The following is a 26,074-nucleotide window of genomic DNA, read 5'->3' on the forward strand; positions in this document are numbered from 1 at the left end:
CCAGTGGTGTAGAGTTTGTGGGAAAAACCAGAGGGAAAGGTGTTTGCATAGTTTATAGTAGTGTGCTGGGCTGGGCTGCTGCCTGTGTAATTGGTGATTCTGATACATTTTACATGCCAGCTATGCTAGTTCTCCTTGATTACCTTCCTACTGCTGTCTTCCCTTCCCATTGCCTTCCTGTTTAAGCCCCGAGGCGCACCGCACAAACACAGTGCCCAGATGTTAAAGGAGCTGCTATTTCCTGGTGTTTTTTTTTTTTTTTGTTTACAACCTGGTGGGTGGCACGCACACCCATTTAGGCAATGTAAATACTGCTAGGCAGCTTCAGACACACACCCTTCCTTAGCTGTGCTTAGCTAAGGGCAAACATGGGCCACTGTGCTCCAGTAAGTTTACATCATGCATGACACACACCCTTATGAAGTCATCTAGCTCTTAGGCTTACACCATGGTATTACTGCACCTACATGGTTGGGTGCAAGCTAGCACTGAGGGGAAATCTGTGATTTAGTATCATTGCCCTCATTTGCATTGAATTGACTGCTAATGCATGGTTACAAAACCGACACTCAGCCTTCCCCCTTAGCAACCACTATTCCATGGTCTTGTTGTGTTATGCATGCCATTGACTATTATGACAAAATGATGATTTTGATTTAAAAGGTTATTTCCAGCTTTTTTTTATTATTTTCGGGCCAATCTCATTTGTGCACCTCTGCCTGATGCTTAAATGTCCGAAATCAGCCAAAAAAAAAGTTATTTTTTATAATTTTGCAACTAATTTTCATGCCTATGGCCATATATTTGCCCTTTGGCATGCCTAAACCTTATAATACATGCATGTTTAAGATCTGCTATGCCTCCATTTTGTAGTTTGCAGAAATGTATTCAGCTTCTGGCTGAATACATTTCTGCAGTCTACACTATTCCTTCACATAAGCCTGCCTGCTTCCTGGATCTCTAATTCACCTCATTTACATGTTTTTCACCAGCAAATGAGGTAATTAGCAAACAGGGGCTGTGTCCATACAGAAATAGTGCAGGAGCGCTCGTGCACATCCCGGGAGCTCATTCCTGGATCGCACGTCAGCCATATTGCCGGCAGCAGCTTTTGCACTATTCCTGCATGCCGTGCAGAGCTTGCTGAATCCTGGGGTATGTCTTTAAATAGATGTTACATGTAAAGGGATCAGTGTATCACATGATTCTAACTATTAGGACAATTCAGTAAAAGATCTTAAAAAATACAGATAATTGCATAGGGTCTATATCAGAATCTCAAACGGACTATACCGCGAACGCTCATATGAGCAAAAACTGCGGACATCGAAGGGGCTGTTTTGGGATCGTGGTACAGTGGGGATTGGTATATTTGCCATTTCCTCACTGTGGTGCAATCTCGGAGTTGGAATATATAGTTAACGAGGGGTGTGGGGGGTGCAGCCCCCCACAATGAGTTTGATGTTTTCCATTTTCGCTCATATGAGAGTTCACTGTTTTGTTTTTTTCGTGATTATAATATAGACCCAATTTCATAAGCCTCTTCTTTGACTATTGCTGGGGTTTATAGACAAATACTTCACAGCTGTACTGGGCAAAATTTCAAAGATCCTGTAGTGCGACATGGCCAGTAGTAGCTTAGATATGAATCAGGACTCACATAATGCCAGGACGTGGCAGAATAAAAGTGCAGAGGAAATTAGTCAAATCACATTATGGAGGAAATGGCATTAAGCAGGTTCATTGGAGGAACTGCAAAATCAAAGTGCACATAACTAAAGTGGTTGATGTCACAGAGAGTATATGCTGTGATGCATGTAATGAAGCACATCACTACTGCCACATGCACAGTGGTAGACAGATCAAGGAAGGCTAAAACAGCAAAGTGCCAACCCAGTTCATAATATAAATGAGGAAGAAATGGGGGAGATAGAGTTGGCAAATGGGAATTAACAAGAGGAAAGCACACAGTGGCAGCCATAATAAATAACTAGGGGAGAAAGAGAAGGTTATATCTTATGTTGTGAAAAAAAAACTACCATTGTTTGCATAAGAATATGTGAGAAGAGGATACTCATTGGGAAAAGTAGTGAGGAATGGAAGGTTGCAAGGCCAAATAAACATAAAAAAACAGCTAAAGACAGAAATGGGCAGTATTGACACAAATGTGGGGGACAACAATAGACAGGCACATTGTGACAGACAATGGATGCTTGTTGATAAGGATAAAAAGATAATAAACAAAGCATGAGGAATGACAAACAAGGTTGGGAAATACAAGGTTTGCATAGGTTAGGGTACATGGCAAATGACACACCAGCCCAGATGCCAACACACACAGATATCAGTCACCTTCATGGCTGATATTGCATACAGGTCATGGCACCACTGGGGCCTGCTAATTGCATGAGTCAACCATCCATGCCAGGAGTCGCTCCAAGTTATGAGGTGGGCATTCCACTGCCAGCACTCCTCAGATGTCACCAACCTATGTAACTTATGCTAAGTGACCACAGGGGACCCATTTGGGCCACTATCAGAAAGGGAACCTCTTCTCCTCTTTTAAGTAGTGCCCACAGAGGCTATCTGTGAGTAAATTAGGTAACCTTCGGCAGGTAATTTCAAAACCTGTGCTGAGAGTCATGCCTAGCATGCCCTAGTGTTCAATTGCCAAAACGCTTGACTAGCACAGGCTGAGATGACCACCACTGCTCCTCTGCCACTTCAGCAACTGAACCTGCAAATGAAATAGCAGGCAAAAAATGAACTCCTTGGTATACACATGTCACACATACTATTAAAGCTATGCGGTGCAGTAGTGCAGATAGTATATGTACTCCACTGCTGAGAGACACAAGTCACACATATTATTAAACAACCAAAAAGTAGGACTGAGCATCAAAAAGCACTAAGAATCACAGCAACCCACTCAGTGACACTCGCTAGGTGCAATAAGGGCAGACAGTTCACCAGACACTTCACCAGTTATCACACTGAAGTCTTCTGGATAAAAACTATGTAGTTTACTCCAGTACAAACACCAAAGTCACAGGTTCCAAAACACATATTAAGCTTGTATAACATACCTTGGTATGGTATATGTCTATTACTATTACTGTTCTCTTCTCAGTTTACACCATCGTGTTTTAGCCAGTCATTTAAATTCTAGGTTGTTCGCTTTGGTAAAGTCTCACTATGACTGTTGTTATTGACCATAGTGTTAGTCCTGTTGACCACAGATGCAGAAAAGCCCCCATTTTGAGGAACTTGGCTTCCCAAATTAGAAGAAATGCCAGCAACCCCACTAGCATTCTCACCAGATGCCCCAGCTACCGTAAATGATGTTGATATCCACAGTCTCGGCTGGAAACCTGGAACAGAAGAATCTGTAGTACTTTGAGTAGATTCTTTCTGAGAAAATGAATTCTCCAGCTTAGTAAGTTCACCCAGCAGGGTGTTATCCATCCTGTCTCTTTGGTCCCCAGCTCCTGCCATCTCCAAAAGCTTCAAACAACCAAAAGGGAGGACTGAGCAGCAAAAAGCACTAAGAAAGACAGCAACCCACTCAGTGACGCTCGCTGGGCCCACTATCGGCAGACAGTTCACCATACAGTTCGCCAGTTACCACATTAAAGTCTTCTGGATAAAAACAAAGTAGTTTATTCAAGTACAAACACCAAAATCACAGGTTCCAAAACACAGATTAAGCTTGTATAACATACCTTGGTATGGTATATGTCTATTACTATTACTGTTCTCTTCTCGGTTTACACCATCGTGTTTTAGCCAGTCATTTAAATTCCAGGTTGTTCACTTTGGTAAAGTCTCACTATGACTATTGTTATTGACCATAGTGTTAGTCCTGTTGACCACAGATGCAGAAAAGCCCCCATTTTGAGGAACTTGGCTTCCCAGATTAGAAGAAATGCCAGCAACCCTGCTAGCATTCTCGCCAGATGCCTCAGCTACCTGAAATGACGTTGATAGCCACAATCTCAGCTGGAAACATGGAATGGAAGAGTCTATAGTAACTTGAGTCAATTCTTTCTAAGAAAATGAATTCACCAGCTTAGTAAGTTCACCCAGCAGGGTGTAATCCATCCTGTCTCCTCGGTCCCCAGCTCCTGCCATCTCCAACAGCAACAAACAACCAAAAATGAGGACTGAGCAGCAAAAAGCACTAAGAAACACAGCAACCCACTCAGTGACACTTGCTGGGTCCAATAAAGGCAGACAGTTCACCAGTTAACACACTGAAGTCTTCTGGATAAAAACAAAGTAGTTTTTTCCAGTACAAACACCAAAATCTACTTTGTTTTATCCAGAAGACTTCAGTATGTTAACTGGTGAACTGTATGGTGAACTGTCTGCCTTTATTGGACCCAGCGAGTGACACATACTATTAAAGTTATGCAATGCAGTAGTGCAGATAGTATATGTACTCCAGTGCTGAGAGACACACACATCACACATACTATTAAAGGTATACAGTGCAGTAGTTCAGCTAGTATATGTACTCCACTGCTGAGAGACACATACGTCACACATGCTATTAAAGCTATGCAGTGCAGTAGTGCAGATAGTATATGTACTCCACTGCTAAGAGATGCACTTCTGTAACTTGGGTTCCTTCCATGATTTCTATCTGTACCTTTATCGCTGTAATGCAAAGTGGGGAAAACTAAGTGCTGACTTGGGTTTGGAAAATTCAAGGGAAAAAAGAAAAAAGAAAGAAAATGCTTATTGTAAAATTCTTTCTGACTTGTTTGTCTGTCCCTAAATTATGCTTCCCACTAGTTAAGCAGGTCAAGATGATGCCACTATAGGTCTCATTAGTGGTGCCTGCACTGCTCCTAAAACAGGTGATTCCAGTGTCCTCCCTCGCCATTCTGGCACTACCATGCATGGCACAAACTTGTCTACAAGGTGATTGTATTGGCCAGCAGGTGCTACTGAAAGTCTATCTGGAAGAAGAACAAGAAAATCCTGCTTTCCATTGGGCACCACACAGGAGCTCAGCTATTCCCCACACCTGAAGCCAGTATAATCACTCAGACTTGTCCACCTAAAGAGCAAAATCTTAGCCCCATGTACACAGACGTACATTTGGGTATCACGTGATGTACCCTGTAGCACAGCAATTATGTATAAAAAAATGGTTATGTAATGCAGGCATGCTTCACAGACACATTGCATGTGCATATAGTTTACAGCCCCAATATGGGAAGGTATGAACAGGATAGTGCAGACTATGCTGATAATACAGTGTGCTATAGCAGTATTTCAGAGACTGCTGTAACACATTCCCTCATTATCTTAACTGTTGTATTATGAGGCCTGAATAACTGCAATAAAATAAGGGATGTCACCATTAATGAGAAACTGTGGTAATATAAGCAACCAGAAAATCAGGTGTTCACAGGATTCCAACACTAGATTTTGAAATGGAAGAAATAAAGATACTGAGGGAAGACAGAACGCTGAGTATTTTAGCTCTGCAGTTTACTAAACACTCATGATGGATGATAGCAACAGGGACATAGAATAACTGTTGCATGTGGGTGAGGGAACACACCATAATGGAATGACACTGAGATGCTATCCCCTGGATGAGGGGGTCACTCCAGTGTTAACATCCACTGAGAACAGGAAATGCTACACAGGACACAATGACCCTAGCTCATTGGGTGAACCATGACAATACATTTTGTGAGGTGGGTGCAGGGTGAGCAGTGTCAAAGGGATTCAGTATGCTGGTGCAGAAAGGTGCAGTACATATAGGAAGGGGGGTGTCACAGAATTTCAGTACGCCACTGCAGAAAGGTGCAGTAGCTATAGAAAAGGGGGGAGTATCATGGCACAGAAAGGGGTGAGTAAGTGAGCACCTTATGGGATTGGGACATCCATATTCAGCCATTCATACACACACACACACACACACACACACACACACACACACACACACACACACACACACACACACACACACACACGCACACATGCACACACGCGTGCACACACACACACACACACACACACACACACACACACACACACACACACACACACACACACTGACCAATGTGTAACCCACATGTATAAATGACTTGTCATGGGCTCATATGAGAGGCAATGACTGGGAAAGTTTACCATCCAGGAGACCAGGTGCACACGCACACACACATGCACACACGCGCACACACGCACACACACACACACACACACACACACACACACACACACACACACACACACACACACACACACACACACACACACACACACATTCTAGCCAGAGGTAACACAGACAAGTGTTCTTTGAGAAAAGATGTGGCAAGGAGTGATACAGATCATCAGAGCTGTGGGGGGAGGGGACAAAATAGAGCCGACTGCAGATTTGGTGTAGGGTGACTAATATGATATCACATATCAAGAACACAAAACAGAATATGCACATGGCCCTGTTTGATGGCACAGTGGCGCTGTCAGCTACACTGTCAGTGGAGGTCTCACACACATCCCTGACATACGAGGACCCTGATCAGGGACAGGCTGAAACTCCAGCCTCACTAACATTTAATGGGCATCCTGTAACTGTGAGCCCTGCCCAAGGTACAGAGATGTCCCCTACTCAGACACCATATGTGAGCTGTGCTGCCTCTGACATGAGCTTACACCCTCCAGGGGTGATGCATGGTGGAGTGTGAGACCACCATGGGTTCATGTCTGTCCCTGGCCTGGGTGCAACACCTGGCATGTGGAGGTCAGTGATCCATACATAAACAGCTGCTTCCCACACCATTACGGAAATGATGAGTGCATTCATGACCTGCAGAATGAGGTGCAATACCTGCATGGCCTATGGAATGACATCCAGCACCTACAAAATGACAATTACAATGACTACAGGAACAAGGAGCATACATTGCTACTGCTGCAGTCACTAGTTGCTAACATAGCATCCATTGGTGTGCATATGCAACAGATAGCATCCATCCCGGAGTCTGCCTGTGCCTTTGTAGATTCTGTTGTACATGTCCAGCGAAGGATCCACTTGTGAGGTGTCAGGTCACAGGTAAAGCATACCCAACCCAGAAGACATACACAATTTCAGAGACATCTTTTCTTTCACCTCTGACCAAAATACAACAAAATTGGCAGTGGCCAGTCTCAGGTACATGGCCACTGACACTCTTCAGGATTCCTCAACAGGCTGCATACTCTTGGTCTCATAATTCTACATTTTTCCTTTCCCTTATCCCTAAATATGGCCATCATACTGGCCATAGATGCCACACATCCAATGTGGCATGTTATTAGAGAGCACATGCATGTTCTTGCAGTCCTGTGCTGTCCTTGGCATGGACTGCATCAAGCCCCAAGATGATTGGTCACTGCAGTACACATCAACAATGTTCATGACATAGCAGTTTCATTATACTTCTGGAAATGTGATCCCCTGATTACTCACAACATGCTACCAGATTGCATGACCATCACATCCACCTCCTACGATCATGGCCCGTATGATAGCATTGCTGTCATGTGTTACTGTGTCCCTCCACATGTGCAAATGATGGCAATTATGCCCTGCTCACACTTTAATTTGAGTGTAAGGTAATATTTGATGCACAGTGTGATTAGTCCTGCACCACACTGCAAAGCCAGCATTGATAACGTATTTATAGTTTTATTCTGTGTTGTTTGTATCATGTCCTGTAATTCTGGACTACATGCTACCTCTTGACCAGTACCACAGTGCACATGTCTCTGTTATGCAGGGAGTCCCATTGCCACCTGTTCTTCCTCTGACTGTCTGCTTTGCTCCTCATCCACTGCTACAACAGATATTGTAGGCTGTAATGGGATGACTCCTTGCTTCTAAAGCTGTTTTCCCAGAAATATGTCACACTCTACAAATATCTGGTTGCAGGTATTGAGTGAATCCTGCAGTGTCCTGCCAGATACATCTAGGCAGCAGAGGTGTCCCTTAAGGTGACCAAACAGACATTCCAGTATGTTCCATGTCTCTGATTGTACAGTATTGTATGAAATCTCTACCATTGTCTGGGGGATTGTTGATGGAGGTCATAATCTATGGCTCCAGCACATATCTCACATCCCATGTAACACAACAGAGACACAATTATATGTAACCTGCTACCTGATTGCATGATGACTGCATATAGTGAGCTCTGTGTCTACCCACATGTGGACCTATCAAGCAGATGACCTCATGGAAAGCCATTACACAAGAAGCATTGTTGCATGGTGACTGCATATAGTGGGCTGTGTGTCTACCCACATGTGCACATATCAAGCAGATGACCTCATGGAAAGCCATTACACAAAAAGCATTGTTACAGGTTGCATGTGTGCCAGATATGAAAGTCATGGGAACTCCTTGGTGGAATGCAAACATTATGATTTTATATCCTGCTCATTTCAAACCAATTGGTAATTTATGGAGTGGAAGGCCTTTCTGTTGATGTATCTGAAACCCTGTTGTATCAGGTGGGGCCTTGATGACAATATGTGTGCAATCAATGCCTCCTAGGACCCCAGGGAAATGGGCATTTGTATAAAACACCTACACAGTGGTGGCTGTCTCCTCCACCATCCTTGAGAGCCAGGTATGCTCTTCTACATGCTGTAGCATAATGTCAAGAAACTTATGCAGGATACGCAAGACTGATGTCTGAGAAATCCCTAGCATATTCCCTGTATGTTACTGAAAGGTACTTGCAGCTTGGATGGTTAGAGCTACACATACACATACATTAGTATCCACTGGGATGAGAAGTCTATAGATCCCCTCTTGATTCCACATGGGTGCAACACAATTCAATAAAATCATTGTGGGTATCCTCATCCACATGGAAGTGGTGTAAAGACTACTGGTCAGTCAAATGATGGTATGTTAGGGTGCAGTTAGTGGCTGAACAACTGGGACTGGAGAACTGGCTACTTTAAGAGCTATTAATGTATATAAGTCTGTGTTTATGTGGATGAAAAAGGAAATACTAAGTAGACATCATGAAGAAAAGGGAATTGGCAACTAGACAGTAAGCAGATCAGGCTACAAGAGAAAGATGGAAGGCAGTGGGGCACTCTGGGAATAGAAAGTTACTAAAGTGTATAGTGTAGCCGACAGGCTAACTTTGAGAGGCTGTTAGGGAATCACTGAAGTGGTTCACAGGAGACTTGGGTCCCAGCAGCCTGGAGACGATTGTCTGTAACTTTGAGTTATGTAAAATGTGGGCATGAGAGAGTACCATCTATGTCACAACATGATGCTAAGGAAAGAGCTGAGGTAAACAGTGACCTGGTGGTTTTGGGGGGTTATGAACTGGTATGATGCAACAGAATCTGTAAGTACAACCATTAGAATGTTTGAAGGTAAAAGTATAAAACGGCCTCCATTCAAGAGCCTTGCAAGATTGAGTACTGCCAAAATATGCTACAAACATTTAAAAATGAATTTTGATTTCTAGAAACAGTATGCTTCATTAATCACCTGTCCTGAAGGTATATGTGCGTAATAAAGGTGAATTTCCCAAATTCTTCAACTTTGTCACAACAGGAGTTGACCAATCACCAGCAACCTCGTCCAGGGGCTGTAGCAAAGTACTAGAAAATTCAACTTACTTACTAACTGTAAAGTTATCAGGCTCATTGTCAGAAAAAGAAAAAAAAAGGTGTCAGAAAAAGAAAAAAAAAAGGCTCCAGAAAAGTTGTTACATCTGACTAAAAACCTGGACATAAAGTTTGCACACTACATCATGACTCCTTCCACTTTCAATGGGATTATGGGATGCTACCACTCAGAAACACAATATTAAAAAAGCTTTAAAAACAGGAGTGACAAAATAATGCAAAATATAAGTAGAATAATCATATTTTATTAAGCTTTAACAATGGCTGAATAAAATATGAAGTGGTATAAAAAGCAGAAAACAGAAGTGCACTCATTACAAGTTGATAGAAAGATATTACTACAGTAAATCTGTCCACAGTGTACTTTGCTTCCCCATAAATCTTGGCTGAAAAATGAAATTATTCAGCAAGGAGGCTTTATCAGACCATCTCAGCACAGAACAAACTAAGAAATGATAATAACAATTCAGAGCAATGCAGAAACATTAGTATTGTAGAAAAGACTGATGTGATGAAAAACAGGATTTTCAGCTGAGCTTCCATTTAAAATGTTTTGAGAACAATAATGCACTTTTTTGTAATTGATAGAGATGCAATTATGATGTTTTATAGTGTACCATGTTAAAATCTGAGGTGCAATAACATTTTTTGCTTGCTTGATAACATGAATGCAGCACTTACTACTTTTGATTGATGGAATATATAATTTAGAATTTCAGCTAAGATTTCAGCAGATTCACACACAACATGAACACGTAATTCAGAGGATTATAGCAGAACCCCTGGCCATAATCAGATAATTATGTTTCAGATATCCATGCCAAGAGCACATAATAAGCCATCGTGATTGAAGAGACACAATGATAATTCTTTGTAGACTATGGGGTTTTACCTGTACCACTACAAAAGTGTAGTAGTGCAAAGTGTTTTACATCTTTCAAAAACACAGAACAGCCACGAAGACATTGGTCAGAAGTAAAACATCTGTCTGATGAACAAATGGCTTTAAAACCTGTTAGGTACTTCAATCTGCCACTCTTGTATTTGTATGATACAAAGTATATAACAACTTTAAAGCTGGGAAAACAATTCAGACATTGTTCTGTGGTGGTTACTGTTATACTCTTCTATGAGACTAGAACTTAAAATGGAGAAATGTTAAAGTGAAGTAAAGATTAATAAAATTTTGTCCACTCAATGAATTTATTGAGATACTAGAAATATAAGAGATGTGTGTAAAGGAGCCTTTGTGTTCCATTCACTATTAATTTGACAAAAAATAGTGAGCACGTGGTTTCCCTTCACATCCCACAGCCTGGAATTGCAGTATTAAAACAGGAAGCAATATTATCAACGTAAGTAAAAAAAAAAATGAATTTGTTCCTTATGGCCACAGAGAGATGACCTCTGTCTCACATATAGAGCCAAAACAGACTCTATCATATCAGACGTTTTACACATTCACAAGCCCAGTGGTGGTCTCAGCTCAAGGGATCTCATCCTCTTCTACAACATAAATAGAATATGCTGGAGGGAAAGGTGCGTGTCACAGGTAATTCCACTGCTTCTGAACCATTTTCCACTCCACATAAAGCAAAGTACTTCCCTTACTCTATTCAAGTGTAATTTGGATGAATGGATGGTAACAGAAAATTCAGTCCCTGCCCTAGGCTTAGCACTTTTGTCCCTCATGGACAGGGGAAACGTGTAAATTTCCCAAAATATCCGTCATTAGCTCATCTCTGAGTTATTGTACACAAAATATAAGGGCTAACTTCTACCATGGTAATGTAAGGCTAGGCTTCTTATGATGCCCAAAGATCAATAGCCTAGTAAGTACCTATGGATCTATGAACCTATGGGATGTGAGATGCCCCATATGCTTAAGGATTCCAGGCAAGAAGCCATCTTGTTCCATTACTGCACATTCACAGAGATTATCTCTGTACAGCCTAGTGATGTTTGCAGGTAATACCTCTCAACTGTCCAGAGTTTTGCAGAATGCATAGATTTTTGCCTCATATGTCTGGCCTGTTCCACAAAAAAATTATGTTTTCTGGCAAGTCATTAGTAAATCATTGAGAATTGAAGTCAGGAAATAATGACACACATTTGAGTTTCAGAGTTCATACCCTTTAGAAAACTCATGTTAATGAAAACCTGTTATTGTATCAACTTTTGAAGTTTGTAAGAGCAATATTTAAAAAGTGTTCCTATTTTTGCCCCCCCCCCCCCATTATTTATGGCTTTGTCCAGATTTCTTACTTTAAGAGGTTGAAAGGTTTACTGCAGGTGTTTTTGCAGTTACACCCTACTGACAATTCTAGGCATTTAATATAGCCTGTTTATATTTGCATTAATAATTTAGAAAACATGCTACATACTAGGTATTGAAAGATTTCATCACAAAGCTTGCATGATGGACACCAAAACTACACTGATATTTAACCTCTGACTAGTGCTGCTTAAGAGATATTACTTGCTTTATATAGACAATTTATTTATTCATTTACTTTGTCATACATTTCATATTTTTTTCTAAATATCTCAACCACGTAACAGAGACTTTACTTAGCTTCATATAAAAACTCATAAAAGGATGTATAAAATGCTGCTCACAGTATGTGTGTAGCTTGAATGGTTAATGAGATATTTGTAAGTTGTTTACAAAATATTACAAAGTTACAGTATTTAACTTATAAAATCAAGTCGAAGACCGAGACTCCAATGAACATTACTGCTCTTAAGCTTATCTGTGCTGAACAGTTTGTCATTTACATTTCTTTAGTAATCCAAAGAAATGAACATTTGAAATGTAAGGTCATATCTTAATTTTGTCAAAAAGCTCAGGGAGTTAAGAGTACAAACCTCAGAGCATCTGGAGACTTTGCTGTATTCATTTCTGCATAAAGTAAAATGTAGTGAGTCTAATTATTTTTACCTACCATCATCATCTTCTTTCGGCTGTTCCCATTAGGGGCCGCCACAGCGGATCACCTGTTTCCATTTCTTCTTGTCCTCTGCATCTTGCTCTGTCACACCAACCACCTGCATGTCCTCTCTCACTACATCCATAAACCTTATCTTAGGCCTTCCTCTTTTCCTGTTACCTAGAAGCTTCATCCTTAGCATCTTTTTCTCAATATACTCCACATCCCTCCTCAGCACATGTCCAAACCAACGTAATCTTGCCTCTCTGGCTTTGTCTCCAAACCTTCCAACCTGGGCTGACCCTCTAATATACTTATTCCTAATCCTGTCCACCCTCGTTACACCCAGTGCAAATCTTAACATCTTTAACTCTGCCACATCCAGCTCAAACTCCTGCCTTTTTGTCAATGCCACTGTCTCCAACCCATATAACATAGCTGGTCTCACTACCCTCTTGTAGACCTTCCCTTTCACTCTTACTGGTACTCATCTGTCACAAATCACTCCTGACACTCTTCTCCACCCACTCCATCCTGCCTGAACTCTCTTCTTCACCTCTCTCCCACACTCACCATTACTCTGAACTATTGACCCCAATTATTTAAACTCATCCACCTTCGCCACCTCTACTCCTTGCATCCTCACCATTCCTCTATCCTCCCTCTCATTCACTTACATATATTCTGTCTTAGTCCTGCTGACCTTCATTCCTCTTCTCTCTAGAGCATATCTCCATCTCTCCAGGGTCTCCTCCACCTGTTCCCTACTCTCACTACAGATCACAATGTCATCTTCACACATCATAGTCCATGGAGATTCCTGTCTGATCTTGTCTGTCAACCTGTCCATCACTATTGCAAATAAGAAAGGGCTCAGAGCTGATCTTTGATGTAATCCCACCTCCACCTTAAACGCATCCGTCACTCCCACCGCAGACCTCACCGCTGTCACACTACCCTCGTACATATCCTGTACCACTCTTACATACTTCTCTGACACTCCTGACTTCCTCATACAATACCACAACTCCTCTCTAGGCACCCTGTCATATGCTTTCTCCAAGCTTACAAAAACACAATGCAACTCCTTCTGACATTCTCTGTACTTCTCCATCAACACTCTCAGAGCAAACATCGCATCTGTAGTGCTCTTTCCCGGCATGAAACCATACTGCTGTTCACTAATCATCACATCCCTTCTTAACCTAGCTTCCACTACTCTTTCCCATAACTTCATGCTGTGACTGATCAATTTAATCCCTCTGTAGTTACTACAGCTCTGCACATCACCCTTATTCTTAAAAATCGGTACCAAAACACTTTTTCTCCATTCCTCAGGCATCCTCTCACTTTCCAAGATTTCATTAAACAATCTGGTTAAAAACTCCATTGCCATTTCACCTAAACACCTCCATTCTTCCACAGGTATGTCATCTGGGCCAACAGCCTTTCCATTCTTCATTATCTTCACAGTTATCCTTACTTCCACCTTGCTAATCCATTGTACTTCATGATTCACTATCCCTACATCATCCAACCTTCACTCCCTCTCATTCTCTTCATTCATCAACCCCTCAAAGTACTCTTTCCATCTCCTCAACACACTCTCCTCGCTTGTGAGTATGTTTCCTTCATTATCCTTTATCACCTTTACCTGCTGCACATCTTTCCTAGCTCGGTCCCTCTGTCTAGCCAATTGGTACAAGTCCTTTTCTCCCTCCTTAGTGTCCAACCTTTCATACAACTCTTCATATGCCTTATCCTTAGCCTTCGCCACCTCTCTCTTTGCCATGCACCTCATCTCCTTATACTCCTGTCTACTTTCTTCATCTCTCTGACAATCCCACTTCTTCTTTGCCAACCTCTTTCTCTGTATACTCTCCTGTACTTCCTCATTCCACCACCAAGTCTCCTTGTCGTCCTTCCTCTGTCCCGATGTGACACCAAGCACCTTTCTAGCCATCTCCCTTACTAGCTCTGCTGTAGTTACCCAGCTATTTGGTAACTCTTCACTGCCACCCAGTGCCTGTCTTAACTCATCCCTGAACTCCACCTCACAATTACCCTTTTTCAATTTCCACCATTTGATCTTTGGTGCTGCCCTCACACTCCTCCTCCTCTTCTTGATCACCAGCGTCATCCTACAAACCACCATCCTATGCTGCCTAACTACACTTTCTCCGGCCACCACTTTACAGTCTCCAATCTCCTTCAAACTGGCCCTCCTACATAAGATATAATCCACCTGTGTGCATCTTCCTCCACTCTTGTATGTCACCCTATGCTCCTCCCTCTTGTTAAAATATGTATTCACCACAGCCATATCCATCCTTTTCGCAAAATCCACTACCATCTGACCTTCTGCATTCCTTTGTTTAACACCATACCTACCCATCACTTCCTCATCACCACTGTTCCCTTCACCAACATGCCCATTTAAATCTGCTCCAATCACCACTCTCTCACCCTTGGGTACAGTCATCACCACTTCATCCAATTCACTCCAAAAATTTTCTTTCTCATCCATTGCACACCCAACTTGTGGAGCATATGCACTATCAACATTAATCATTATACCATCAATTTCCAGCTTCATAAACATCACTCTATCCGACACCCTTTTCACCTCCAAAACACTCTTCGCATACTGTTCCTTCAGAATAACTCCTACGCCATTTCTCCTGCCATGCACACCATGATAAAACAATTTGAACCTTCCTCCGATACACCTAGCCTTACTCCCCTTCCATCTGGTCTCTTGCACACACAATATACCAACATTCCTTCTGTGCATCATATCAGCTAGCTCTCTCCCTATACCAGTCATACTGCCAACATTCAAAGTTCTGACCCTCACTACCACAGTCCTAGCCTTTCTCCTCTCTTCCTGCCTTTGGACATTCCTTCCACCTCTTCTCCTCCTTTGGCCAACAGTAGCCCAATTTCCACCAGCACCCTGTTGGCTAACAGTACTGGTGGCGGTCGTTGTTAACCCGGGCCTTGACCGATCCTGTATGGAAATATTAACTGGTGACTGCATGAAAAGATTTGGTGAAGTTTTACACCAGATTCCCTTCCTGACGCAACCCTCCCCATTTATCCGGGCTTGGGACTGGCACAAAGAAATGCACTGGCTTGTGCAACCCCAGTGGCTGGGTTAATTATTTTTTACCTACGATCTGTAGTGTTAAAGGTTTTCTCTGAACAGTGCCATAGAATAGATTTGTTTGAAAAGTACAACTCTTGATATTAAGATCATATGTGTGAGGTTTGCATTAGAATAATTTACAATGAGCTGGAGTAACAGTAACCACTAGGGATATGTTTCAGGAAGATAGCTATGCTTCATAGTTGTAGTAGTTTTAGGCCGCAGTCTGCAAGACTAGAATAGTAGGCAGTGCATTATGTCAAGTGCAAACTTTTCATTTGTGACTTTTTCCTTTTCTTTTAAAAACATTTGCATATTGTCTTGCTGTGTGTACTATTCTCTTGGGCAGAACTAGTACCACTGATGTAGTATGGCTCACCTGAAGTCACCTAATACTGCTGGCACTTATTAATGTGACTTTTACTCTAACATTTAACTCCTCTGGCATGAGATCACCAGCTCTGCTATACTGGCAATGATGGGGCTCCTGCAGGACATCAGGCAGCCTGACATCCATTACTACTTGCTTACACAGGCAGGCCTGAACAGGTTAGGCCCTTATTCACTGCACATGACACATGTCTGATGGGTTGGCATTGAAAGGGTTGTGTGATCAACATACACATGTTCCACTCTCCTACCAACAGCACTTTTGCATGATATCTTGCTCCCTGCAGATTCAAGCACACGAGAATGCATGGGACACATATTTCCAACCCTCCTCCCTGAAGAGACACAAGCAAACTTAAGCCTCATCATTCTTCCCCTCTCCTCTCCTCTCCTCTCCTCTCCTCTCCTCTCCTCTCCTCTCCTCTCCTCTCCTCTCCTCTCCTCCAGACAGGCCATGAATCATGCTACTAAGGAAGCATACTGGGATATTACTGGGGTCTATTGATGCAGTGTTCTTGGCCTTGGAGAGTGCCTTGATGACCTGTTTCCTAGTGATTGTTGGGGGAGTTATAGTTGAGAGTATTTCCAGAGGAGTGTCAAGGGATATAAGAGATATTTTTTGGCAGTAGATTTGCTATATACAGATAGCCCCATTTACAATTAGTCCAACACATTGTTGTGTATTGTCTTTGACACTGTGTACATAGCTGAAGAATGCCTTGGGATTGTTTTTGGCTTGGAAGGGTATTTTTACTATAAATTTGTCTTTGGTAAACTTGATTAGTCCCCTGAATTTCTTGTTTTTGACTGATGAGGAAATGTTTACCTTGCTGGGCATTGCACTTCTTAATTTTTGCCCTGCTTTTCTTCTTTTTGTTATACAACCTATTGATGTTCCACCAGGGTGGCTTGTTTTTTGAGTTTGTCCTGTGTTTATTCTGAGTAGGCACAGCTGTCTCCATGTAGCCATTAACATGATGGTACAGGGTTTTCATGAACAATTCTGCATAGGTGGCAGTGTTCCCAGGATTTGGGGGGGGGGGCTTAACATTTTACTAGGCTGTTGCCTAATAGTACAAAGTTTGGTTTAGAATTATTCCTAAAACTTCTAGGGTTAGCTGAAATCCTGTGTTTTATTTTTATTTTAAAGGAGACATTTATGATCCAACCTGACCAGTGAGGGCATTATGCAGGATAGGGGGTATGCAATGTTCACCCAGATTTCTGAGGACTAGGTCAAGGATGTTAACATCCCTAGTGGGTGTATGGACTAGCTTTTCTTTTTTTTTACAAAGTCCATCATGGCTATAACTGCCTGCTCCCACTTAAAGAATTAGGGTGGGACCACAATCCTCCCTCTTTTCATAGTCATCTTTTGACTTCATTTAATTTATTCCATGAATTTCACATGTTAAAGCCTAGTACATTTAAAATCCAACCCACACATCTGTGCATTATAACTTTTGGCTTTTTCTAATATCAAAGAACAATCAAATACCTCATTTTAGTAACCACTGTAAATCAACTTTAACCAATGACATTGTTAGCAAAGAGCTCTCACCCTTGACCTCCAAAATATTTCACATTTTTGTTGACAAACCTAAATTGTTTCCCGTTCGCAGCAGTTATTTTTTTAACCCCAACTACCCCAGACTTCAAGCTTCTCCCCCAGCACTATATCAACACATTTCCCCTCTCTGGTGCCCTCATTCATTCCCTATCTCAGGTGAGAACCCTAAAGCACATTTTATTTATTTTTATTTTATTTGCATTTGTTTTCCAGGATAGATCACTGATCACCATGGACCATTTTCAGACTCAGCCTGCGAGTGGTGTCTCAGAGTCACACAGTTAGGCAATGGACTGACAGAATCAATCCTTGCGCTGGACCACAGGAAACAGCTCATTAGCAGCTCCATCATTTATTCATTTTAACATTCATGTCTTAGCTGAGGCAAGGGCTCTGAGAGCCTATTTGTTCTCCTTTTAAGGTGGCAGCTGGCTGCCATCCCTCCATTCTTAGCTCCCTACCCATGGTGCCTTGTGGCTTTTCTTAAAGCCATTGTTCTTCAGAGGTTCCATATGCATATCCTCAATTGACCCAGACTGCCTCCCTGACTTCATTGTGGCATGAGCCACACTGACCCGATAGCTGATGTGTTTTATACCAAAACAATTTGGTTGAGGTTACTGGTGCTGGGATGCTGGGGTCATACCTTCTTCCACCCCCCCCCCAAGATGGGTGAGCCATTGACAGCTGCTCTTTAATTCTGTTCCCCTGCTCATCTCCATCACCACTCAAGTCTTTAATAGAACTTAAGTCATCTGGGTCATAGTCACAGTTTTCATAGGTTCATAGGATGATACTAGGCTATTGGCCCGTAGGCCCTTATAAGCCTAGTCAATAATTTTGCCCATGTTCCCTCAAAGTCAATACCTGTTTTATCCACCTACTCCAATGAACCAGTTCTCATCTCCCACCTGTTATTGCTTGTGCCTCAATATACAATACCTTTCATATCCCCGATTATCCTACCTGACCAACCTGACATCAGATAATGCTTGTCTTCTACATGGCATATTGTTTTTCTTCTACATTGAATTTGCATTAAAATTTTTAGTAAATGAATACTAAACAGGGTAGCTGGTATAATAGTTAAGGTGTTTACCTTACAGATTCAAGGTACAGGGTTTGATTCTCACCTTTGAGAAGCATAGCTAGCCTTAAAAAGCCCCCCCTAGAATTATTAGTCAAGTAATTACCTATGAATATACCTAATTCTCTCTTTCCCAATATTATAAATGATCACAGCTCCATAATCTCACTTTTGCTTGTGAAATGAACAAAATTAGCACCAGTTCTTAAAAAACTCCATTCATTCTCTTTAACAATAATCTTCACTCTAGCAATTTCCCTGCCTACATGGATTGCATTATAGAACAATAGAGATCTAATATTGCTGTACAGATAGTTGTGTGAATGCATGACAGGATTAAAAAAATGTTTGGGGTTGTAGGACAAGGGCATGTCTTCTTAAAGCCAGCAAGACTATAGTAATGATTTGTTATTAAATACTGTTCTAATTCAGTAGCCATAAGAGTAATCAGCCGGTTCAAGCTATTTGTCCATAGCTATGCTCACTCAAAAGTTCATGTGTACACAAAGAGGCAATGCCAGTTTTTATTTGCTTTGCTATCGGTGGTGCTGTTTAAGTGACACATGACCTCTTAATAACTGAATGTTTTGTACCTTCTCTACAAAGTGCTGTGTTACTCTCTCCTCTCCACATTGTTATTCCTCACTAAGGGTCTTTAATAAAGAATACTGAGGCAGCATGTAACAGCCTTCAGTGGAATTTACCTGGTTCTCTTCCCAGCCCCATGCTGCAGTTGAAACTTGTTGCCTATATCTCTCAGTCCATACCAGGAATCATAAAGGTGTTTTCCCTCCCAAAGTGCACCAAGTCTAACAATCAGATGATAAAGGTTGGGATGTTATACATAACACCATCTGCACAGTAAGCAAGATTCATTCTCCAGTTTTGTCTGGTCATGAGGAAGGGATTAGCAGTGTGCCAGTGACCACCCACTGTGACCAATTACATGTGCACATTTAGACATGTTACTGTATATGGCATGATATAACAACAGAGGAAAGGGATGGGATCTGGCTTACAATTAGAGTCTTGCATATATTAGTCACACCAAATACCAACCTCGGAAGAAAAAGACAGAAAAATAGTATTGGTCATTTGGTCCCTTCCACCAGGTGGGTTACAGGAGCCTAAGGCTAGTTCTAGACATGAGTCACAAGTACCATACATGACCCTCCTAGTATTACCCCTATAGTAACAGAGTATCCCCCTCACCTCAGCTTGCCACATTCACTGCAGCTCACCACGTCAGTATATTAATAGTATTACACCTATAGTAACAGAGTATCCCCCTCACTGCAGCTTGCCACATTCACTGCAGCTCACCACCTGTCAGTATATCAATAGTATTACACGTATAGTAACAGAGTATCCCCTCACCACAGCTTGCCACATTCACTGCACCTCACCACATGTCAGTATATCAATAAAATTACACGTATAGTAACAGAGTATCCCCTCACCACAGCTTGACACATTCACTGCACCTCATCACATGTCAGTATATCATATTCTGGTCTAGGACCAGAATCTCTAGCACTCTAGATGTGAATTATACAAACAACCTACAGAAAGCAGAACATGCACATGTTATTTTTTGCATAAATATATGTCCCGTGAATTAATGTCATGGTGAGGTGAGAAATGGTGAGTCATTTTAAAGAAACAACGAGCAGAGTCATGTTAGTAGCTTTTTTGGAAAGTAAAAGTGAAAAATCTAAATTCTGCATCTAAAATAAAATTAAGTGCACCAAGAGGTTTGACATGTGTAATTGCTTCATCAGTGAAATGATTTTTTTCAGGTTTAATGTTTTCTATTTTTGTTGTGTGGATAGCAAATACTGCTGTTATCTTCAATATATGTATTTATTAAAATTGTTCAGCTCTTTAAACCTAAGCATCATACTAAACGTCTAGCCCAACTACAAGACACAAGGAGGCAGATTCAACATAAACATTCAGGAAACAACTAATAAAATAATCTAAAATATTTAATCATATAATAAGTTTTGCTATCCTATACTTCAGTGCCAGGGCTCAGCTTACAACTAACAGCAATTTAAGAATAAACAATTACACTGTGCTGTGAAGCCTGAGCTGATTTTATCTTTATTAAAATGCTTAAAGTACCTAGTACACCTGATACCAGAGCTTGTACAATAATAATGCATGCTTATCAGGTAACACTTCTGAGCTCTGTTACCATAGTACACACAAACACCAGAAGCACTGTGTGTGCCACTTTTCTTCTGCGCTGCAAATGGTTTGCACTGTTTTGCGAGGGATGCATGTGGCCATCTTTGGAATGAGTAAAGGAGTGGACCCAAATTCATCTGTACTGGAGTTGCTAAATATAGCTGCTTTATTAACGAAGCTGCTTGCCTGTGGTAATTTCTCAAAGAATGCACTTCTGCTTTGGGGACTTTTGTCATTTACAGTATCATGATCAACATCACAAATCCAACACAAGTATAAGAAAGGCGGACTTTGCAGGTGTCTGCTTCTAAAGTAAAGGAAAATGTTTTCAGCTTAGAACTTGCACATAAACAGGAGCATTAGAAGACATTGAATGGATTAGAAAAATGAAGAAAGCTGTATCTTTTGGGGGCACATGATATGGAAGAAGTTATCTAATTCAGAAAAGAATATATATCATAAACTTATGAAGAAACTCTATATAAAATATTGTTTATACTTGCAACACTATTATAGCTGATTTATTTATCTTCTAAATTTAAGAAGAGGTCAGAGCTTTATGCAATGTTTAGGTAAGTTGAACTTAAAAATTACAATGAGTACAGTTGTAATACACTTAAGAGACACAAACCATGTTTAAAAAGTTCAATTCTGTGTTTCACCCCCATTTTCATAGAAGTTCAACTGATTTAACTCTTTTCAATGAGAAAAGCTCTCCAGTGAGACTGATTCGCAGTACTTCAATGTACATAATTGGAGAGAATCAACCGAAATTCAGTAACACTTTGAAAAGAAGTAAGAGCACCGTCAGCTTTGAAACATCAACAGGATATCATCAGACACAGGAGGACGAGGCCTGGACATTTGCCAAGAAACAGTTCTGCCTGCAGTACCTTCAGGACTTAATATCATTACGAAAGAAATATCTTAGCAATGCTAACAATCTGAAAAGCAAGAAGGCAGATGTTCCTCCTGTGTCTAGTAAATCTGTGAAGTCAGGGAGACCGCCACCTCCTCCATCCTCTGTACAGCCCATAGAACCTGTTCAGGTAAGCAAGCATAATTCATTTTTTTCATAATAAACTAGACACTTCACACAATTTGCATGTTTCATGGAAGTAATGTCATTGTTTGAGGAAGACTTGATGGGCGCCTTATCCCTGCTCACTAGCTTGTCATCTTTCCGTCCATTGAATTCTACTAGCCAACATGGTAGTTACATCTCATTGTTGTTATCAGCTTGGCTTCTATACATCTAACCCATCACTGCCCCCTTTCCATATATAATAATTAAATGTATAGCAGAAGAGTCTATATCTCCCAGAGGAATTTTCCTGCACCTTGAAAATGGGATTAGGACAGGAATATGGGGTTGGCTTTGGTCACGGTAATCAGAATAATGGTGAATCAATGCCCACATTTAGACAGAAATGCACTAATATTACTCATCTTGGGTTAAAAAAGGTGAAAACATGCAGTTAAATCTATACAGCATTCATATGAATAACCTCATTTCCTAGAACAACATCTGCTTTGGGCTCAATTGCCACAATTATTACAGTATCCCTTTCTGAAGGCTTTGCATCCTGGAAGCATTTAGATTTAAGTTACATGGCCAGCAAGAATCATTCCACATGGAGTGCTATAACTGAAGCAATCTAAAAAAAAATTAAATTCTATTGTCTTTTTTTTTTGATTGGCATGATATTGATCAATATAAGCCTTTGTGGAGCCTTTGGAGTGTAATCTGTAACTTCATGTACATAGCTGCACGACATCTGCATGTCATTGTCTTCCATGGTGTCGCTGGTGTCATTTTACTCTCATGGTTTCCAGCGGAAGGCAGATTAGAACCCATCTTCTTCCCTGTCTCTCACCCCCCCAAAGGAAGGACAGCTATTTCTAGACTGCTCAGTTTTTTATTCTATATGACCTAACAGTGGTTAGAGTTTATTTTCAAACCCAGACCACCAACATTAAAAAACTAGCACAACCAACTGATGGAGAAGCAGACTATCTGAAACAGTTTTAATATATTTTAATTTTTTCATTATACAGTCTGCCAGTTGCTGTGGTGGTGCAGCGGTTAGCGTTGTTGCCTCACAGCAAGAGGTTCTCCCATTTGATTCTCGGCTGGAGCGCCTCCCAGCAGTCGGGTGATGTTTAAAAGACATGCAGGTAGGTACGTGCATGAACGTGTGTGCTGTCTTTGAAGGTTGGGCTGGCAACTCAACACCGTAAAAATCCGCTGCCAATCATTAGCGGACCAGAGCTCTGCTGTGGTGACCCCTATCCAGGAAAAGCCGAAATACTTTTATTGTACAGTCTGCCAGCATCTGTAACAATTATATTACTGAAACTCAACCCCTCCATCATTTTGAAAACAAATCAAGTGATACCCTTTTGAGGATACTTGCTATGTTCTAACATGGTCAGACAAAATGAAGATAAACAATGCCTGTTGGCAAGTCTCACTTGCAAAAGACAGTGCCATGATGGAGACCTGAGGTTTAACAACAAATCATTTTCACTCAAGGAACACTGGCTTACACAGATGAGCTAACATCTTGCATTTTTCTATTTCAATAGGTTGGGAAATACTAATTATTACTCTCTAATTTCTGTTTATTTTTTGTTATTTGACACTGTATTTAATTAGTAATAACTAGTGTTTAATAAATTATTTACAATAAGTGTTAAAAATACATGGCCTGTATTATAATGCACAGGATGATATACATTATAGGAATTTATTAAACACATATGTTTGTGTACACACACACACACACACACACACACACACACACACACACACACACACACACACGCACACACACACACACACACACACACACACACACACACACACACACACACACACACACACACACATCAATTGCACTCTAAGTACAAGCATGAAGTTTAAAGAGGTTTACTTGAATTTATTTATTTATTTTATTTTACATTTGTTTACTGGGAAAGTCCAACTGGACAAAAAGTCCATTTTCAGCGGAGGCCCAGGGAGTAAAGCTCCAAGACATACAGTGAATATGAAGTTTAACAATTTTACATAGAAATTTTTCAGAAATCTTAACAAATCTTCACAAAATTGACATAGCATTTATAAAAAAAAACAAATTACAATTTATAGTATTTATACAAAAAACATACACACATAGTAACAGAGGGAGCAAATTACTTTATATACAGCCATTACAAGACTGGGCAGTATTTCTAAGTTTGAACATGAGGTATGCTAAAGGAAACTGTATAGTGAGAGTGTAGAAGACACTAGAAGGGTTTTTGAATAGTAAGGATTTAGCAATTTTGGTGTGACTTAGATAATGATGGAGTCATTTAGCTTGGTAAGTCTGGGCCAGTAATTTGGTAAATATGTTAGCTGACTTGGTTCATTCTAGTGTAGTCATTTACAGAAAGCTACAAAATTAGTGTGAACTGTATCTTCACTTCTTAACTTGTATGCCTGATAAAGTCAGTTCTTTTGGCATTAGTATATTGCTTTCAAGGTGTGAATATAATTTGATTTAGTTAACTCTGACTGTTCAGGTAGTAACCTGATTGCTGGAGCTGTGGCTCTAATGCAAATGACCTGATTTTGGAAATAGAATTATGTCACTGGCTGGCTGAGGGTATGAAGAATCCAAGACAGCTGTCATTTGATGAGTGATGAGCTGGAGGGATGCTGAGACAGTAGCTGACTGGACAGGGATCACAACTAGTGACTTACAATTTCATTTGCATTACAGCTTAAAGTATTCTGTAAACATGTACATATCCCATCATTATGTGCAATAGTCCCCCTTACGTAGCTTAAACAACACTCAGTGGTAGGCAGAGAAAGTTTCCAAAAGGAGCTCTGGGAAGTCATTTCTTAGGCCAGTATTTCATGCATGCTTACAAGCAACTGTGAGCTAGATGTCAGCTGTGTGACACAAGTAATATCTGCACAACTGGATAGCCTATAGTTATTCTGTAGGAAGAATAGTACATTTGCACATTTGTAAGTAAAGTGTAGATTCAGATGGGAACAACCGACTGAGAACAACCTCTGTTTTCAGTGGGTTTTGGCTTTCTATAGGATGTGATCTGCAGGAGGTACACAACTGATTGACACTATTCTTACTGTCAACTTATTAAACTAGGCAACACAAATAAATATTCTTTTAAAAATAAAGAAATAGGGCTTTGAAGCATAAAGCATTTCATTATAACTCATCTCAGCAAAGGACTTCAGCTAATGATTTACTCTGGCATAGCCAAGTTTTTTTCATTCATAAAGAAACCTACACTAAAGACTATTATACCTATAGTTACACAATGGGTATGTTTCCATTTGGGAGGCAAAACTCTATACATCTCAGAAGTAATGACCATTGTTTCATATCATTGTTATGCAGCAAAATATCTCCAGAACATTTAATTCAATTTAATGCATTTCATTCTTGCTCTATGGTACTCACTGAGACCATGAGGTTGAATGAGCCTATTCCAGTACTTAGTTAGCATAAGGTAGAAAAACTAATCCTGTGCAGGATGCCAGTCTATTCTCCTTCATATACATTTACTTGTGCATTTTGTCCAGTACTTTCTACCAAAATGTGCCTATCCAATGTGTTATTGCACTATAAGCTTCATATACGCTTTTACTGTACTACCAGACTACATCATGGCCCAGACTACAAAAGCCCTATATATTGCAAATGTGCTACTATCTTCACTGGCATATGTATGCAAATTACATCAGAAAACTACCTTGCTGATGATTGTTTCAAGGAGAGATACTTAAATTCTAAGGAGTTCACATTATACAATGACCTTGTTAAAAAAAAGTAAGATGTGTTTTTCCCCCTAATAATACCATTGAATAATAGGAACACACAGAACCAGTGCCAAAGATAATTCATTCATATTTTACTTATATGTGTAAAGGCTGTAGTGTGGTCAATTTGGTTATACTCTCATAAGCAACATCCCCCGCTATTGGTAAAATATGAACTGTGTACTACCCACCACAGTGTATTTCCATAATATTTTCCTAAAATATCAAATCACAGTAAAGCATGTTGAACATTCATGGG

The 26,074-nt window shown here is 40.7% G+C and overlaps 1 protein-coding gene across 2 annotated transcripts in view; it reads left to right on the plus strand.

The window, feature by feature from the left end:
* Positions 1–21,006: 21,006 nt before the first annotated feature.
* The window catches only part of CCHR5.PART0H13orf42 (chromosome chr5.part0 C13orf42 homolog), a 109,734-nt gene continuing 104,666 nt past the window's right edge, over positions 21,007–26,074 (plus strand). Inside the window, exons 1-2 of one of the 2 annotated variants that reach the window (XM_044071683.1) lie at positions 21,007–21,547; positions 21,652–22,024. In XM_044071683.1, coding sequence (XP_043927618.1) covers positions 21,540–21,547; positions 21,652–22,024 — 381 coding nt within the window. In that variant the 5' untranslated portion in view covers positions 21,007–21,539. Of the gene's footprint in view, positions 22,025–26,074 lie in introns of both variants that reach the window. The other variant, XM_044071682.1, reaches the window with a different exon arrangement.

Source organism: Protopterus annectens, chromosome 5.part0, assembly GCF_019279795.1.
Source record: "Protopterus annectens isolate FY-2018-M chromosome 5.part0, PAN1.0, whole genome shotgun sequence".
NCBI lineage: Eukaryota > Metazoa > Chordata > Ceratodontiformes > Protopteridae > Protopterus > Protopterus annectens.